This window comes from Anticarsia gemmatalis, chromosome 3 (assembly GCF_050436995.1).
Source record: "Anticarsia gemmatalis isolate Benzon Research Colony breed Stoneville strain chromosome 3, ilAntGemm2 primary, whole genome shotgun sequence".
Lineage (NCBI taxonomy): Eukaryota > Metazoa > Arthropoda > Insecta > Lepidoptera > Erebidae > Anticarsia > Anticarsia gemmatalis.
Window position 1 is genome coordinate 1962764 of NC_134747.1, and position 19608 is coordinate 1982371.

General features: G+C 38.7%; 1 protein-coding gene across 3 annotated transcripts in view; it reads right to left on the minus strand.

The window, feature by feature from the left end:
* ush (Zinc finger protein ush) overlaps positions 1–19608 on the minus strand; it is a 209894-nt gene that overhangs the window by 3291 nt on the left and 186995 nt on the right. For all 3 annotated transcript variants that reach the window (XM_076135790.1, XM_076135789.1, XM_076135791.1), the window contains exon 2: positions 59–1968. In XM_076135790.1, coding sequence (XP_075991905.1) covers positions 59–1968 — 1910 coding nt within the window. The remainder of the gene's footprint in view (positions 1–58; positions 1969–19608) is intronic.

The following is a 19608-nucleotide window of genomic DNA, read 5'->3' on the forward strand; positions in this document are numbered from 1 at the left end:
GATTATATCATAGTTTTGAGGAGTTACTCGCACACTAACATTGTTATAAAATACCCACCTGCAAATCAGCAGGCTTCTTGTTGTTGAAGTGCATGCGAATATGAGTGCGCATGCCTCGCAGCGTGTTGCCTCTGTACCGACAGATGGTGCAGCGGAATGCCTTGACGCCGGCGTGCGCCTCCATGTGACGCTGGGCGGCTGCAGCGGTCGGCGACACCACGTCGCAGCAAGGACACTTCCAGCCACCTTCCGACCCTGAGGTTGGTCGAGGAGCCTCAGCCGGCGCGTTGCGAGGCGACCGAGTGTCTCTCTTTGTGCAGTAGAACGACTGGTGAGTCGTCAAATTGTCCAGCGAGCTGAAATGGATCCCGCACGCCAGACAGATCAGCTGACGGTACTGCGGCGGCGGGCCTGGCTCCGGTGGCGCAGGACTCGCGCGCTCCTCACCCCCGCCCGCCGAGCAGTAGTGCCGCTTGTGAATGCGATAGTTCTCATACTTGCAGAACACGATGTTGCATTCCTTACATTTCGAGACTCCTTGCTTCACTAACACCTGAGGAGACACGGCGTTCACAGGTAGCTCTGACGCTAGCCGCAATGCTAGTGCTGGAGGTATGATCGCAGGTGGAACTACCGGTGTGAATTTCTCTTCTGGTGGCGAGGGTACACTCGGAGGCTTCGGAGTCGGCCCTCTAGAGTTACGTCGTCTACGCTTTGGTGAACTTTCTGCGCTCGGAGATGATGACCTTCGGGAGGGCGACGGAGTACCCGGAGACCCAGGCAGTGATGGAGCGCACACTATCTGTTCGGGCGTTGTTGATCTTATTCTATTTTCCTTCTCGTGTTCATCAGTAACTACGGACTCGGGAGTGCGGCGCACACTGAGATCCAACGGTGTAGCGCCACCATCTCTCGATGGTTCTCGAGGCCGGTTGGCAGATTTGAGCACTTCAGATTCTTTTCCATCATTATTAACATTTGTTAACGCCCGACTTATCGGCTGGAAGGTTCCGTTTGGTAACAGGAAGCACGGTGTGTCCGGGTCGGGTAGTGTTGCACCTGGAAGAGTACTAGCGCTTCGAAGCAACGAGTATGGTACGATGAGAATCGGGTTTGTAGGCAACGCGAGGGCGTACTGGTTCTGTGCCGGAGGTGTCGCTCCCGGGGACGGCGGTGAGGACCCCGACGTGGCAGATCCTCCGCGCCCTGCGGCTGCGACTAGAGCCTGCTTCACAACTTGTCTCGTGCTACAGTAATGCGCTTTGTGAGCTCTGTACGTTTTTATGGAACTAAAGCGTATGTCACAGTCAGCGCAGTAGCGGTCTTGTACAGGCGGACTATCGGCTACTTCACCGTTCGAAGTCGGCGTTGGTGCAGGCGTTCCACTGCTCACCGGAGACGACGAGTGCATTCTCATATGTCGATTTAAACTAACTTTTTTATCTGCACTATAATTACAGTATGTACAAGTGTACTGCTTGCTGGCAGGTCGCGGCGTCTTAGCGTCGCTACTTGATTCATCCACAGCCGGATCAGCCGGTGTATCCGTCCCTTCAGTCGGCTTAGGTCTTCTATTCGAACAGTAATGTTCCTTATGTGCTTGGAGGGTGCTAAGAGAAGAATATCGAATGCCACACGGTTGGCACATGTAGCTCGGAACATTGGGTAAAAACGCCGGGAAGGCGGCTGCACTCAATGCAAGATAGTCCCGCGCTTGTGTTGGAGTAGGTTGCGGTGGCGGTGGTGAGGGCGAAGGCGGCTCATGCTTGAGCGCCGCCGCCTGCGGGGCCAGCGCGGGGTCCGTGGCGAGGTTGGGGTTGAGGCGCAGGCGAGGCGGCGAGGCGGCGGGCGAGCCCCCGGACGCAGGTGACGCGCCGCCGCTGGACGCGGGCCGCTCGCCCCCAGAGCTTGGCGTGCGCGGTTCTCCTGGCATCGCTTCGCTCTCGTTTCCCCATTCCTCGTCCTCACCTGTAAATAAACAAACAACTCAATCAGACACTATTGACGGCGCACCTTAATGTAAAATGTTGGAGCAAAAAGAATCGTATGCCATATCGGCTCCTATTAGTGTTGTTAATAGGTGTGCGATGGCGGGTTGGCAGCGACGTCCCGCGATAGTCGTCACTCGTCACGTTTCGTCCCGTATCTGTCGACGTCAGTCAGATGGAGGGCTCGCGAGTCGAGGCATACATTAGCGCTCCTAATTGAGACGTGGCCGCGCTATGTAAATGTCGCCGCGTGGGTGGGGCGCGCGCACCGGCCACTCGGCTTAACAAATGCGAGAAATGTGGTCGAGATTAAGTTCGCGCACCCGGCCCGGCTGATCCGTCATTACCGCCGATGCTCGTCCATCAATATCGTGAGCGGGCCCGCGGCAAACAGAACAAAAACTTAACGGGCCCCGTTGTAATTGGATCTGATTTCCAGAAAACGCTCGCTCACCTTCCTTTTTGAGCGACAACGATCTCTACCGAGCGAGGAATTAACCTATCTTTCGCGCAGCGATCTCGACTCAAAACGCCAATTAATGAGAGGCTCAACTTCATTCTCCTGGCCCTGTGAAGATCATTATATGGGCACGACAGTGAGATGGACGCGACGATTGGTGCGGCCGCGCACCGACCGCCATCTCGCGGTAACGAACACCGCTCGGATCGGATTGCGTTCGGGTCACGCTATCCTAGTGTGCGCGCGTTCCGATTGGTCATTACGATTGGTCGGTGACGCGCGATTGGCCGACTAATGCTGCCTTTATCTGGCAGCTTAATGTTAGCGTCATACTGAACGCGAGCTTATCGCGGTTCGTTAGTCGCGCTCCAGCTTCTGTTTTTCGCTAAATAAGTTATAAGCTTGTGATTGTTGGCTCGGCGAAAGGTTGTCCGGACGATCAGATAGATGGCGTGACTCGGTGTCGTTTATGCAGCGCTCGCGAAACTGAACGTCGATTCGTTAAATGATATACATCTGTGCCCTTTGTCTTTATAAACATGTCATTGCGTTCGTACAAGAGAGAAACATGCGACTCATGTGTTCGTTCAAAGCTAGCCCGCATAGTTTCGGCTAGAACTTCACAATGAGCTAGATTAGTGGTACCCTTTGACTAACTTACCTCACGAATTGCAGGAGAACAATGCATGTTGCCTTTGGTGTGGCGGTCGTAAATGAAAATTTATATAATGAAGCAATAGAATTAAACGTTAAATGTCGTGTGGAACAAGGCCGACAAGCGCGACAAGCGTCATACACGTGCCTACACACGTAGGGAAAAAACAAAGCGGCCATCTTGTTGAGCATTTATCAGGGCCGAGATCAGGGTCCAATTAAAATAGTCGTGCATCGGTCGCGTCACAATCTCGCTGATACAAATCTGTGATTGTGACGCCCATGAGCGATCACCTAGGACGCGCGCACCGCTACCAGCGGTCCGGCTAGCGATATCTCGATTGATAACTCGCTCTAATCTTTTATGTATTCTACAGATAGTACGGTAAATACCAGCCATTTGTTTATGTATTGTAAATAGTTGGAGCGATATCGTGAAAGGCTAAGTTATGACAGTTCTGATTTGAATATTGTTGGGTAACCCGCAGGTTGAGTCCCACACTCGAGTATTCATTTAATCACAGTATAGAAAAGTTCATCATTTACAAAGTTTAGTTGTTTTTGTAAGGAGCTGCATACTTATACGAGAGATAAGGTCTGTGTACGGCTTATCCGATCCACTTGGGACTCTAACTCACCATGACTTGCTTGTATTGTCATACATTATGTCAGCATGTTTTATTTTATTCTAAAGCTTTCAGATAAATATATGTGAGATCATACACATTGTCAGGCAAAATAAATAAGAAAGTAATATTATAATATAGTTTATGAAAACATTACACGTACTGTACCATTTTGTAACTAATTTTGCAAGTATTTATTTCGAGTCAATAAGTCTAATAGTTAATTTCGAGACAATACTCACTAAAGTGAGTTTTCGAATCGAAATCGATTGCACCGATGGTAGTGGTGATGTAAAACTCGAGGCGACCGAGATACACCTTGAACTGAGCCGATGGTCTGATAATCGAGATAAAAACTTATTCATTGAATATTAATGTGTGTCTAAGTATTATTACAATCTTCCCAAACCTTTCCTTAGAATCTCTAATGAGGTGTAGAGTTTTTGCGTGCCTGATAACAGATGGCGTTGGTTGGTGTGTTTTAGTTTTTATTTTTTCTTCGCAGTATTTTATGATACTTAAATGAATTAGGTACTGTACTGGTCTAAGTTTTTTAGCCAGAATCTCTAAATGGGTTAGATCTTAGGACCTGCACTTTGGCCACGGGAAATCCCTTCAATTTTTAAGGAACTCTCAAGCATGCAATGTTTAATTTATTCTTTCACATTAAGAACGAGTGATCATTTACATGGAACATTTTTTTTTTCGTTCCGCCAGTTGTACAAACAGGGAATAGAACCCACTTTCTCTTCAACAAAGATTAATCCACACATCAGTTAAGACAAAATCAAAACATTATCTACAAATCTGAACACACTATTTTTAAACCGTCGTCTTAACGTCACTACAAAACAAGAGCCATTACCAGTGTTGCCACAAATAAAAATAAAAAACCGTAACTGTCCGGACAAGAGTTGAGTGACAAAGTCAGACAAGATTATCGTTACATCTTGATGTATTTATGTTTGTATGTATGTATTTAACGTATTTATAATCTATCCTATTACTATTAAGTAGGTATACCTAAACTTGTCAGTTTACTGTATATCCGTAAAAGATCTTCAAACCAAATTTCAACCCTCTACACTCAGTAGTGTTGTCCATGAATCAGTCAGTCAGTCACTCACTCACTCAGCAACGGGAAAGATTTTTATATATTTATGAAAACGATGGATTTTTTCCGCTATCGGAAAGTTTTCCAAGTGGATGCAGTCGTGGGCAAAAGCTAGATTAATTAAAAAATATATATTAATATGTTTAATAGTTACAGAAGAAATCAATTCAAATATTTTACTGGTTTTGCAATTTATATAGTCGAACTATTGTTGTGAAAATATTTTTTCTAAACTACTGATATGTCTTGATGACTATCTGTAATCTGTAGTTGAATATTAAAACTGATTAAATTCAAATGTTGATAACTATGTTTTGTAGCAGTCATTAATAGATTAGTATACGAGTTAACTAAGATGGTTCAAGTTCAGTTTCAAGGTTTTTGTTTTGGTCATGTTATACGTGTATTTGAAATTCAAAGATATCTATTAGCATATGTACAAAACATCCAGCATGTAATACCTGAAGATATAAACAGAGTTGCATGAAAAACAATCGCTTTTTGCTGTTTACACATCTTGTCCGACTTGGAAATCGAATCGTGGTCAGCAGCCGAATACACTGACCGCGCCACTGAGGCTAAGTTAAACTATGTCATACATTTTTCAACAATCCAACATTAATTAAAAACCCAATACTATTTCACCCGGCATGGGAATCGAACCTAATACTTCCAGATAACAATCAAAGGTATTAAAGCGCAAATCCTCCATTTAAGTTTATTACTTAATAAAACAGAAGAAACTATCTCATTCCCAACGGTTGTATACCACGCTATTTCCACATAAAAAATATTCTCAACTAACTATCATTGCGGCGATCAGTTGCAAGTGTCCGGCAGGATGAGCGTCGTGCGTCACGATCGGACGAACATTAACATATCGCTGGTTCGATTCCGATATCGTTACGCTGTGCAAAACACGTGCTCACTCGAATACGTATATGGTTTAAGTATTTTTAATTTAGTTCTGTTATTGATTTGCTCATTCGATTTACTTAATTAAAATAGTTGACGGTATTTTATTGAATCTTTTTTTTGTTTAAATGTGATATAGGTGTTTACGCATCTGCTTACACCTTCAGATGTAACAAGCATGGTGTCCTACGAATATTATACATGCAAAAGTTTGTGATGATTATTTAGGTAGTCTTTTACGCCAAAACTACTTCATGGATTTTGATCAACTTTGGTGTTCAGATAGTTTATTACCTGAATTAACACAAGGGCTACTTAAATCGGGTTTCTTTTCACACAGAAAAAAATGATCGCAGAAGCTTACATACGAAGAAAAGAGTTAATTCAAATGCATTTGTTTTCAAGTAATTCGATAGTACTAACATAAAGTCAAGTCGCAGCAAACAATTTAAAACAGATTCTAATAGCTAAGTAATTTACATTAACAATGAAAAACATTCGAATGGAGACGCAAAAACTGTTTGTAAGTAAACGCTGTACGTAGTAGATAAACATTTCCTAGGCTGTGTCCTGTTTCATGACGAATAAATCTAGATGTCCACGCGGCTGCGATAACACTAACGTACAGCCGCGATGCCGGTATGAGCCCGCGATAAATGTTGCCACGCTTAGTTCCTTATCTACGGTGTTGCGAGTGCAAAAAATGTTTTGGTAATTTTGATTGGAGGTTAATTTTAGGGAGGATTATTTTTAATGATTTTTGACAGATGTTTTGTTTGATAGAATGACAAAATTCTTTCTTGATTAAGTTTTGTGGCAATGGTAAAATTGATCCTAAAGGGGCTTACGGATTCAGCAGGTAGCGTTGACGAGTGAAGTTCAATTGTGAGTGGATGAGAGACTTCTACAATTATGAGCCAAGTTAGGATGTTAGAAGTAAGTCTTGCAAATTTAAAACCTGTGGTAATTTATTAAAATCTCCTTTTTTGTTACGTAAACGCTAGTCGCTATACGTAAAATTAAAGCACATAATATCAGCCCCACGTATTGTGAGTGTGTACAACCGGCGATAGTTTTAACAAGTAAATCGGTGTAGTGTTAACTGATCTCGACAAAAGAGGAATAGATCGTTTTACAAATGAAAGTTCGTGTAAATTTTATTGTAAAATAGGTACTTTTGAACCATACAATATCTTGTAAAAACCTCTTAAACTTAAAAAATCTACTTGAAAAAGCCTCGCAAATGGAGTACGGTTATTTGATTACTGTTTAATTAACCCAGTTTACGTGCTAACTAAATATCGTCAAAGGAGCCCTTGCGAACGAGTGGCGTATCGCACAGCGAATCTCAACTCACTATGATTGATGTAGGATTTAATATTCATAAGGTGTTGCCATGTGTGAGCCGTTAATGGTGAGGTTTTTGATACGGTATTTTTGATATTGGCAACTTTTAGAGAGTAATTATTTGGTTTATAGTTATTATCCAAAAACTAAAAAAGTAATTAATTTGTGATTATTCTTGTAAATTGCGCTTTCATTTGTGTAATGAAACTTATTTTTTATATCAAACGTTTGTTTAGAATACGTAATTCTTAGGAGTTAGATATGCACTTTCCATATTTCCTTTATAGCTAAAAAATCGGCAATGTGACTTATAAAAAGTTGATCACAATACCGAATTAAGCCGGAACTTTATTTTTATACGTAATATGTTGTTATTGCTGTTTGTCTTTTATATCAAGTTTTTTTTTACTCACGGACCATACAAGGCCTAAAGTGACAGTTAACAGTTAACAATTAACAACTATTTACAACTATCAGTACATTTACTTGACATTTTCTTTTCTTTATAGTAACTTGCTAACTTTATTTCAGTACAACATTGCCACATCCAACCTTCGTAGTCACCCCATTGAAACGGCATGCGTATTTAAAAACACAAGTAAGCAACGATCGTTGAGATACAGCCGAGGAAATTAAACGTTTCACGACTAATTACTTATTTCACTAACACTGTTATTTATCAAACGCTATGTTACTCAAATATACGAAAAAAAGAGTTTTGAGACTACTTATTCTCAAAACCCCTTTTTTTTCGTTGTAGTTGTTGTTTAGTTGAAGTATTTGATTTATTAAAGAAAATAGATTAAATTAAAATTATGTTCTTAGGTACTCATGCTTAGTTTAATAAGTCTTTGGTACTTTTTTGTTTTATAATTTGTATTGGCAAACTAGATACCCCATGACTAAACATTTCATTCTTTTTATTGTTAAAAAAACAACTTCCGCACTAAGAATTGCTCTTGAAAATGGAACTCATAGCTCCGATTTTAGCTTTTCTGAATAAATAATAGTTTATTGGTTAAAATTTCAACAGTTGCTTTCAGGTACTATATTTGTTACAATCATTTGGTGTAATGTTTGTTGAATTAGACCTTGCATGATGCAGTACTTATAGTTGATAGGTAACCCAATATATTTTCGTCATTCTAGAAGGTGACTTAAGTCATATCAGTAATAATCCCCTGTAAAGCGGAATAAAGCCCTTAGTTTTTGAAAACTTTATGTAAACGTGACTTTTGTTCATGTAGGACATCTTCATCGTTTTATCACATCACGCCTGTTCAATCTACTTGAACCTATAGGCATACTGTTGGTCTCATGTTGGTAATACTGCTATTGCAAATTTCCAACTTACAAAGGAAAAACCCAAAAGATGATTGATTCAAAGAGTTAGTAGTTAGAAAATAAGTCATTCGTGAGTTGATTAGTGGTCATAATTATGTAAGCAATCTCAAAAAAATATTTTTTCTTTATAAAATTATGTTTAATATGTAGGTACTAAATACCATGGCAATGTCAAACATACGTGAGAAAAAAAAGATAAAACAGTGATGTGACTCATCACGCACTCAAGTTTCGAGTCGTGACCGACTCGAGTTTGCAATCGAGCACCTTCACATACTACACACTCCCCAATTTCAACGAAATAATCACCACCATCTTTCATCGTAAGTAATTCCACCGCAAATCTTTTAATTTCGTGTTTGTAAACAATTTTAATATCCTAATATTAGATTCATATGTCCTTAGGACACGCAAGCTGCAGTCGCAGAAACGCTAAAAAAATGGCTGAACACACAAAAAGTCTAATTCTGATAGGCGCGGGTCTATTACTGTGGCACGCCGTAACTCAGAAACAAGTAAACACGGCAGTCTCGACATTTGCATAACTATCGAGTTTTTAAATCTATGCAAAACGCGACGATACGTTGCACGGGCTCACGAGTCGACCCCCCCACCGCGCCTTCAGTAAAAACACATGCGATTTCATAATACGTCCCCCCATAACTCCACGTGTGCCACGATTTGATTAATAACCCGGGATTACGGCGGACGAGATTATAATATAATTTGAATACACACTTTTTAATAACAATACCGGTAATACACTGCGAAATTGATGATAACGTGATAATGTACATAAATAAACAGCTTAAAAGTTGCGTACACGCATCGCTGGAGGCGTCAAAAGTAGGCGGTACTTATGATGAATAACGTGACGGAATCCGACGTCCAATCGGATCGATCTCGATTTTAATTATACGAATCGAGAACATCGAGACGCCTATAGATCGAATATTAATATGTCGATTGCGCACGCGGTGATATCGACCGCCTGGCCTTTGATTCCGCCGTTCGAATTTCGAATGCGTAATTTGATTTGAGTCCGCGACATTCCGCGAAACAGATGTACACGATAATGATCTTCCGCAAAAGATTCAAGATAGTTATTGCCAACTGAGAAAAATAAAAGCATACAACTTATAACTGCTAGCATCGAGTGATCTTGATTTTAGTTTATTTGCATTCCGTGTACGTGCCGTCTGCGTTTTATTCATGTGAACATAACATGTTATACCGGGCCCCATGAAATAAAACAAATTAAATTTTAAACTAACAAAGCATTGTTACAGTGAGACGGTCAGGTCAAATCGATCCATTTCCTTTCTGTACAACTTACGGCACAATCTCCATACTCGATAGGATCTAGAAGTCGCAGCACGCCTACGACACGAAAATAATTAACTCGGTCCACCGTCAAACATCATGTTTAACATCGGCTACTCCCATACCAATTACTACCGACAATCGATCGACTCACAAAAACAGGCGCCCAACACTAGTCGGGACTGGTTTGAAAAAAGAACACGGCCGACGCGCGGTGCCGCGTCGCACCCGACAACGTGTTAACGAGCGTTTGATGGATCGCGCTACAATCTAATATCGATGTTCTTAACACTACTACAAGTTTCATGAACCTGTGCACGGTTTTTGTCACTCTTTATTACCCGACACCCTTCATAACATACGAGTGCGTATACAACCGCAACTGGACAATAACAGATTAAAGATAAATCGAAAGAAATCAATTGAATTCATGAATAAATCGCATAAACTTGTCCCGCTCTGTTATCAACGCGACATAATATTTTTTACAGCTGTTTCATAAATGCGAGAAAGCGACGCACGGGGACGCGACGGTACTTATTTTTTTTAATAAATTCACGTTTAATCGGTATCCGGTATCTTTGAAATTGCTAGCGAGGACCGAGAGATGGAATCGATACGAGCTTCACAATGTAAATTATATAATTAAAGAAAACTCGCGATTGCGATCGAATACTTATACGATGTTGATCGAATAACGTGACTTTTATCGTGGATCGCGTCAAATTACTGTTCAAATTGCCGTTTTAAAGTAATAAAGTGTTGTGTGGCGAGCGCAACGGGGTTAAGGGATAAAAATCGGTTTGTTTCTTGAAATAAAAAGTGTACGGTGTCGTTTGGATCGCGGGCGGGCGAGCGCGTTGGAGATTTGAAAATTAGCATTTTTGTCGAATAACTCTGCGGCGGTGTCTCGCTGAGCACCCGATACCGACGAACTGGCCGAATCTCAGCGTTTTTATACTTTTTAACACGATTGGACTTTAAAATATTTCTCTATTCTTTGGCAATCACTTGTTTTAGGAGCTAGGAATAGAGCCGCGTTTGCCGTTAAACTTTTTTTAAAAGGTTTTTATTCGTGTATTTTATGCGTGGTGGTGGAAATAAAGGTGAATAACAGTACCGTTGCTCTTAATAAAAATATCATAAGCAATAACATCGGCGTATAAGATGGCTTATCGAGTTTATTTTGCCACAATAAAAATAAGTGAACCAGTACTTGTTCTTTTCCGTGCACTTGTTAACAAGTTCGCTGTATGTTGTTTAATTTTATACAAATTAATTGAAATTGTCTTCATATTTTAAGTAGATACATCATCGTTAACTTTAAAGTTATTTGTGTTCAACATTCCTGCGGCTAATAGAAAATTCCCAATAACGAAACCGTAAAAAAGCAAAAACACAGCCTTAAAACCGTTGACCCTTTATCTTTTGTACCAGCTCTCATTGGACGAGTAGAAATTTATGTCGCCGAGTAATCCGGGCCCATTTGTATAGATAATTTTTATTATTGCCATCTCCCGGAGCCGACCGCAGCCGATAAATGCCGAACGAAAGAGTTCGTAATGACGATTTAAATAAGGAAGACGTATTCGTTTCGAACGATAACACGGATTTGAATTTTAGAAAATTTGTAAGTGGTAAGTTTAAAATAGGGTTGTGCTTAGTTTGGAGTCGCAAATCGGTCGATTGTGATGTTGAATATAAGTTAAGAATGGTGTTAAATGTTGCTGATTTAACCCAAATTATGATAATAATTTTAATAACTAATATTGTTACTCCAAAATACGGCAAACTTTGTCAAATGGGTAGCTTTCAACGACAAAATTTTTAGTATTGTTAAATAAGATGCTAAATAAGTGGTATCTTTACATTTGTTAAACATAACACCATTTCACAAAATAATTTCTCAGTTTATAAAAGCCATTACAATACTCACAAACCCTAGCAGACAACGAACTATGCGTGTAAACTATTTTTAACATGACCACACTGAGTTTATCGGCTCCCGCTCTTATGTCCGTGTTATCTCGCGCAGTGCATTAGTCTTCGATAATACAACGATAAAAACAGATCGGACGGCGCCACGCTCGATACAGATTGTATTTAGTCGATTTAAAAGAAAAAAAGAATCGATTCAACCCCGATAAAGATGTTATGGCGTGTTTTCGTAGTCGAGTGACTTAATTGTGGATTCCTGTGCTATGTTTACGTGGGATAATAAATTTTGTGATTAAAAATGTTTTAAGTAGATGTTCGGTTTTATGTTTGAGTTGTTCTTAACTAGAGTACGAGATAGTGAATGTTAAGTGCCCTCCTGGAATGCTCATATTCTGTATCAGGGATATTAAAATAAAATATTTATTGGTGAACTAATTTTACAATTAGATGACCGTTCCAAGTATTAACACATTGGTTTTCAATATGTAAAACAGAATTAACAACTTTTAAGTGATTCGGCTGACTTAAAATATTCATAATATTTTTTAGATTAAATGCTACCTACTTTATACTTAGAAGAACATTAATTTCCAAACTAACGATAACATTTTATTATCTTTGGAGAATTAATTAATTTCATGGGCATTTCTTGACGTCAACAGAAAAGTGCCAATGATATTTAGATAGATAACAGATACATTTGTTATTCTCATAATGGTCCGTTACTAAATCGGTCGATTGAACGTTCAACTATTAGGTCACTTCACTACCCTAACAAAATGGCGGTCTAATTTCCCTCCAAAATTAATAACCCGCATCGCTCGCGTCGTTTTTCATCAACCTCATTTTAGTGGGTTTATTATTTATCGTGTTTTCCTCAAAACATCATTTACATCGCTTTCATAACGCCGACGCACGTTGAAAGACTGAAAATTTTGTCTATTCGACAAAATAGTGCGATAACTGTGCTAATGACGCCATCACGCCCGCCATTTTACCAACGGCCATTTTGAATTTGTAACGTTTTGTTTGTTGTGTTGTGTGTAATAGTATGAAAAGGTTTAGGGTCCTAGATAATGGGTTTATGGACATCAGTTTTTGTTAAAAGGTCGCACTATTCCCTCCTTGGTCGGCCCTTTTCGCTTAACTGGTAAATTTATCTGGCGGCATTTTCTTTTCACGTTCAAAATGAATACAAAGTAGCGCAATCGAAACATCGATACAGTTTATGATTTACAAGACAGTGGACATTAAAAAACAATGCTTATTCAACATTCGAAAAAATAAACAATGAGATCGCACGGGCTGAGGTTAAGCGCCGAAAGTTGAATACAATCCCTTGCACAGTGGGCCGAAAGCGATCCAGATCTGGCTATCGGGATCTCAGTTTGTTCTCACATCATTACCCGCGCCGACGGCTACAAATTTACATCCAACACAATGGCTATCCACCATCGAGACATCATTAAGGTGATGCCGATAGCGCCAGCCAGACCACGGAACAAATGCCTTACAGAATGAAAGAGTTTCCATCAAAAATGAGCCTTATGTAACAGCCGCGTAAAGATTACTTGAGTGCGCTTCAGGCTGGCGGTTACGCGGGAAAATTCAGTCGGCCGTAATGACGGAACGTCATATAAGTTAGAATGGAGCGAGCGATTATGAGCGCAAGAATGAACGCTTGTAGAGTCGAGTTTAAATTGTTACGGCGGGATTACAAGGCTGGAGGGACGGTTTAGGAAAGGATCAGTTTGAGCCGAAGCCTGGGGCTATCGCGGCCGCACAATGGAACTTATAATATGGGTGATTGCGGAAAAATTGATAATAAGAATTTTGTACGCAAATCGTGGATTTTGTTTAACATTTTTTTTATCTCGGTTTTTTTGGATTGTTATGAAATGTAGTTTATATTTTATTTGAGGTCGCTGTTGTATCAGATGGCCGTACGATAATGTGCAAAGTGGGCAAAAAAGAAAATGAAATAGTGAAATAACAACAATTGCAGAATAAATACAAGTTACATTATTATCGTATGTAAAAGATTCAATATCTAAGTGAGTACATATCGAGGGTGCGTTTGCATACAATACGCGGTTCGTTACGCGGCGCGATTGACGCGCGATCGACGCGATTTGTGTCGCCGTGTGACGCGCGCGACACTTTATCGCGTCATCTCGCCCGCCCTAATTTGCTTCGTGCTTTATTCAGCACCTGTTTAGTTATTGTCTGCATTTTCAAATTTATTGGCGGACCGGTCACTTAAAAATGCTCAAGAACATTCTCGTTTGCTCTATAAAAACGCCCACAGAGAAATCACTTAAGAAAAATGATCAGCAATAAAAAACGCGCAGATGAAAGTATACAAACAATATGATTATCTTTACTGAATACACTATCCGTCACGCCAAATATACTGCTTTAATCATCATTTATAACCTAATCTCACATAACGATCGCCATACATATTAAAACAATCCAAATAATTATACAAGCGGCCGAATCCTACGTTGATTAATATCAACGCGAAACAATAACGAGATTGCGCTGACGAAAAACACGAGGAACAATCGACAAACATCGTATTCGAATGCACAGAGATAAGTAAAACATGGCTACCGTACAAAAATAGCAGAGATAACGTGCGATCGCATCTGTAAACAATGGTAGTGGTATCCACGCTCTCATTAGCCAGCCTCGTCGACTCGACGCGGGAAATTGTGCAATTCCGCGGGAATCCGCCGTATCGATACTCGATAGGCGATTTGTAATCGATCGATTCACGATCGTACATCACTAGTGTTCGTTTTTTAGATGCAGTTCTATTTGTTCTAAGGATTGTGTTGTTCAGTTGCGACCATTTTGTTTTGTCAAACGATACGCCTAGCGTTTAGTGTCATGCTCACTGTAAGTTGCCAGATTGAAAATGATTTCTAATTTTCTATGTTCAATAAACATTTATTGAATTCGTGTTTTGTAAAAGTATATTCAAACAAGTTTCAAATTTGAATTATATAAATGACTATCAAGACTTTTTATTGCGATCATGACATTTGATAGATCCATAGATAATAGTGGCTTGCCGCTAGCATTCTTTCAAGTCTGGTCAGGTCAGAGTTGGTATTTCACACTTATCGTAAGATTATTAATAAGATAACATTATTTATTTTTAATTAAATATTATTATAATATTTAGACGCGGCTTAATTATGATTTAAATAAATATTAAGTGTTGATTCATTATACATTCTGTTAATAAATTGATGGTAAAATTTAGCGTTATTCTAATTTGATAGATAAGAAAATTAAATGATGAATTTGAATTATTAGTGATTCAATGTAAGGTTACATAGGCCATAAATTGTCACGCAAACGTAAAAGTAACAGTTAAAGAGTTAATTTATTGTATTTTTAATGATAAAGTTGACCTTAATGCGTCATAAGTAGGCATATATTTTAGATACATATCTATATTTGACGTCAAACTGAATTTGGTAGAAAACGGCCTAAAATAAAGGTCGGTCGAAGATTTGAGATAGATCTTTGCTTTAGAGACGAGAGAGTATAGGTAAAAACGAGATTTAGTATTCCAAATAAAACGAATGTAGCTGAATTCAGCCCAGATTAAAAAAAACACTGGTCATATCAATTTAGCTAAAATAATCGATTATTCCGGTCAAGTGCTTAAAATTTGAAAGCCTGTCGAAGAACTAATAGGAAAGCTCTTAGAAGAATTAGTTAGTAGATTTTCTTTATATCTATACTTAATATTATAATGCTGAAGAGTTTGTTTGTTTGTTTGTTTGAACGCACTAATCTCGGGAACTACTGGTCCGATTTGAAAAATTCTTTCAGTGTTAGATAGCCCATTTATCGAGGAAGGCTGTAGGCTATATATCATCACGCTACGACCAATAGGAGCAGAGTACCAGTGAAAAATGTTACAAAAACGGGGAAAATTATGATTCTCTTATGTGACACAAGCGAAGTTGCGCGGGTCAGCTAGTAATTTATAAAGCCTTATGCTGTATACTTACGCAAATGAAATTTAAGTACATAGCTAAAAGCCCTTAGCTATTTCTACAGTGGTCAATGGTCCACTCTGTCAGTGGTAAATCCTAAATATCTTTTAACAGAAACACATACAAACGACTCCCAATAAATTTAACCAACAAATGGTTAAAAAACGTATTCACAAACTAGAAATATATACGCACTATATATCTTAAGCTATGTAACGGATAATTCTGTACCGTGTGTCTATGGCGCAGTGGTTAAGGTCGCTACGCTACTTCCATTGCGTCGGGAGGTCGTGGTGTCGATTCCCACACGGGACAATTATTTGTACGATCTACAATAGTTGTTTCGTGTCTGGTTGTACATTGTGTCCGTTGTTTGTATGTTTGTAAAAGTCCCCGACACAAGAGCAATTCTTAGTGCGAGAGAACCGACTTCAAAAAAAGGAGGAGGTTCTCAATTCGTCGCGATTTTTTTTTAAACAAAAAAAAATATCATAAAAAATGTCTTCCGTACTTGTGTTAAAGGTTTGTAATTCAAACTTAAAAATTACTTAATTAGTTAATCACAACGAATAATTAGTAGCATTAGAATGTTTAATTAAGCATTTAGTTTTATTACACCGTCTTGGGTCATTATGGAAAAGCTTCCAATTTGAATGTACGAGTGAAAGTAATTTTGTACTAACATGGTGGACATGACAGGTTCGTGGTAATCAATTTGGATATTAATTAGTTTCATTTTAAGTAGCTAAGTAAGTAATAAGTTGTTACTTATAATAAAATAAATTAGATTTAGTAAGGTAAACTATGTATAAGAAATCATTATCACTTGCTTTAAAGGTGAACAAAAACGTTGTGATGAAAATGCATGTCAGCGTGGTGGACTCAAGGCCTAAACCGTTCCGGAGAAGACCCTTGCCCAGCCGCAGGACTGTAATGTAACTATGTAGTTTTGGTTTAAAAGGGATTCGGAAAATATGAAAGTGAGGTATGAATCCAAATAGACTATAATATGAGTAAATTTTAAAAAATGTATTTTCCGGGAATTGCTAAGGGTAGTGATCAATTTTCCGTACATCAATTCCCAGATTACTAGGCTCGAGTTATGGGGACTTATTTTTGCCATCACACATGTATTTTTACGATGAAGGAATCCTATCCACGACCATTGTAACAGTATCTTGTAGAGCGGCAAACGTGTTCAACCATCACACGCCGTTTGATAAGTTCAACTAACACTACTAACAAGTATTTCATAGAGCTTTGTCGCTAATTTGTACACAAACACGCAATAAAAACTACAATACCATTCACTCATTCATTCGTTCACAATATTTTCATACAATCTAACTTGACTGATGGTATCATTACACACCGCTGACCTGTCTTCGCTTTCGAATCGAATTCGCGATCGCCGTAGCGATACGCCAATGACAATAAACGGACAGCGCGCGATATTCGCTAGCGATACACGATGTGTGGCCACACTGGTCACCCTTACGGTCCAACTTTTTACCGATCACCGATTGTATTGTGTTATGAATAGGGGTATCAAGATCATCCTGATTTATTTATTTGTTTTTTAATATTTCGAATTTTTATGGCTGTCGAAAATTGTTGTTGCCTGTCGACATCCGCTTGATGTTGCTTTTTTGTGTGACAAAAGATAAATAAATATATAAATTATTTTTAGAAGCTTGGATGCTGCATTCTTTAAGTAATGCTTCAAGTTACTTAATTGATTTTTTAGAGATTTTGTGATATCGATGCTAAATTAAAAAAAAGTAGAAATAGCTCTCTTGCATTTTAGTCTCAAATACTTATATCTTTTTATTCCATTAAATTTTTGAATTAATTTAATGCATTTTATAAAGTCAACAACAAACTTATGCTAATATCACTAATTAGTGTATAATGTTGACAACATCAAATATGCATTTCACTTATAAAATCTATAAATATCGTGAAATATTACTTAAATCGGACAGGTTAATAAAAATACTCACTTATATTCGCAAAAAAGGACTATTTAATTTTAGGAAAATAACTGAATTATAAAACAAATTTCTTGAATTACTCCATTAAACTTCCATTAAGAACAAAAGTGTCCATTTTATAACAAAGTAAGGCTAAATGCATGCCTAAAAATTGTTTGATACATTTTTGAGGGTATGCAAAAAGTCCCAACCCCGCACTTAGCCAGCATGGTGGACTAATATAGGCTTAATTCCTTCCTCATTTAGGAGTTCCTTGCCTAGCCGTGACAAAAAAGGTATAAATCAAAACCTAACCTTATTTTCACCACGAAATAACATTATTCTAAGTTAAATTATCAATTTGAGGCGCCCCCATGCCAGTTGCGCTCACCGGTCGGTAAACGATTTGTGAGTTAAGCAAACCTTGGCGCGGTCATTTCATAGATGGGTGACCGCCTAGTGGTATTTGAGCGCGTCTCCGTGCTTTGGAGGGCACGTAAAAAGTAGGTCCCGGTTGTTGAAAATTAAGATAACGGTCGTTAAGCCACGTCAAAGGCCTTCGGGCGGTTTAAACAACTTTGACACAAGGTTGACCACTAACCATATGAATAATAATAATAGTTAAATTAATAAAGAACTTGCTAACCCTACACACAAACCCATACATTTCGTCACACCATGATTTAAGCGGTTTATTTCACTTAAAATTGAATGGACAGTGCGATTAATGGTACGTTATGCCCTATTGGTTGAATTTAAAATGCATTTTATTCTCGTTAGGACTTCGCTGGTATTATGCGAATGTCGTTTAATATGCATGCTGCCTTACATGGCGTAGTTTATCTATGGTCAGTAAGAAACGGATGGTAGCACTGTGGATATTTAGCTTCATGTTTTGATGTTGGTAATAGTGTTATGTTATTTGGAAAATAGAGTTTTTGGAAAAGTTTACTGTAGTTTTTTCTTTGGAAAAGAATGATGTGGGCTTCCTTCTAGTGGTTAAAGGGGAAGTTTATAAAGATTTTTATTGATAAACTAGCTGACCCGGCAATCGTTGTTGTGCCGTATAAATTACAAAAAAATAGTGTCACTCTAGGGTATGAAAAATAGATGTTGGCTGATTCTCAGACCTACTCAATATGCTCACAAAATTTCATGAGAATCGGTCGTTTCGGAGGAGTATGGCAACGAAAACTGTGACGCGAGAATTTTATATATTAGATTACTTATTTAATATAGGTATTATACTTGTCGTTTACGACTCAGCTTTAAGTTTCTGAGAGTTGAAATGGCATGTAAGCCCAAAACTGCATAAGGTCGAAGAGCTTTATTTGAAATTTACAAAAAAGTACTCTTTTGACAATAAGAATATAATAATACAATATTTAGGTATTTATGTGTTTGGTATTTTTAAAGTTGGAATATGTCCCGTATTTTGAGGGACTTTGAAACTTACAAGACAGTCCCTTTAATTTCACGTGCTCTTCAAATACTCTTTAAATTTAAGACAGTACATTCTTCATGCAACTAATCTATTGACCCACAATCCAAATTTTAAACTGCTTCCATAGACAATATAAAATATGTCAAAGTGCTGTCACATAAGGCGGTGACATTAGTGCGTTACACATGACAGTGACAGATCGTTATCGCACGCGATGCGCCAGTGTCAATAAATGCGTGCGTTTTGTCGACACGCCGTTATGCGTGAGTTTTATTTTGTTTATAACCTGTTTAGTGTACTGGCTTGAATGATACAAATGTGAAGTATTTTGTACAACCGTAGCATAGAATTTTGTACCATTAAGTACTTTAGATTTCAGTCTAACAAATTGAAGCGAAAGCTGTGTTTATTAAATACAAAATGCTACTGAATTTTTTTTTATTATCCTGAATTGTCCCAGTTC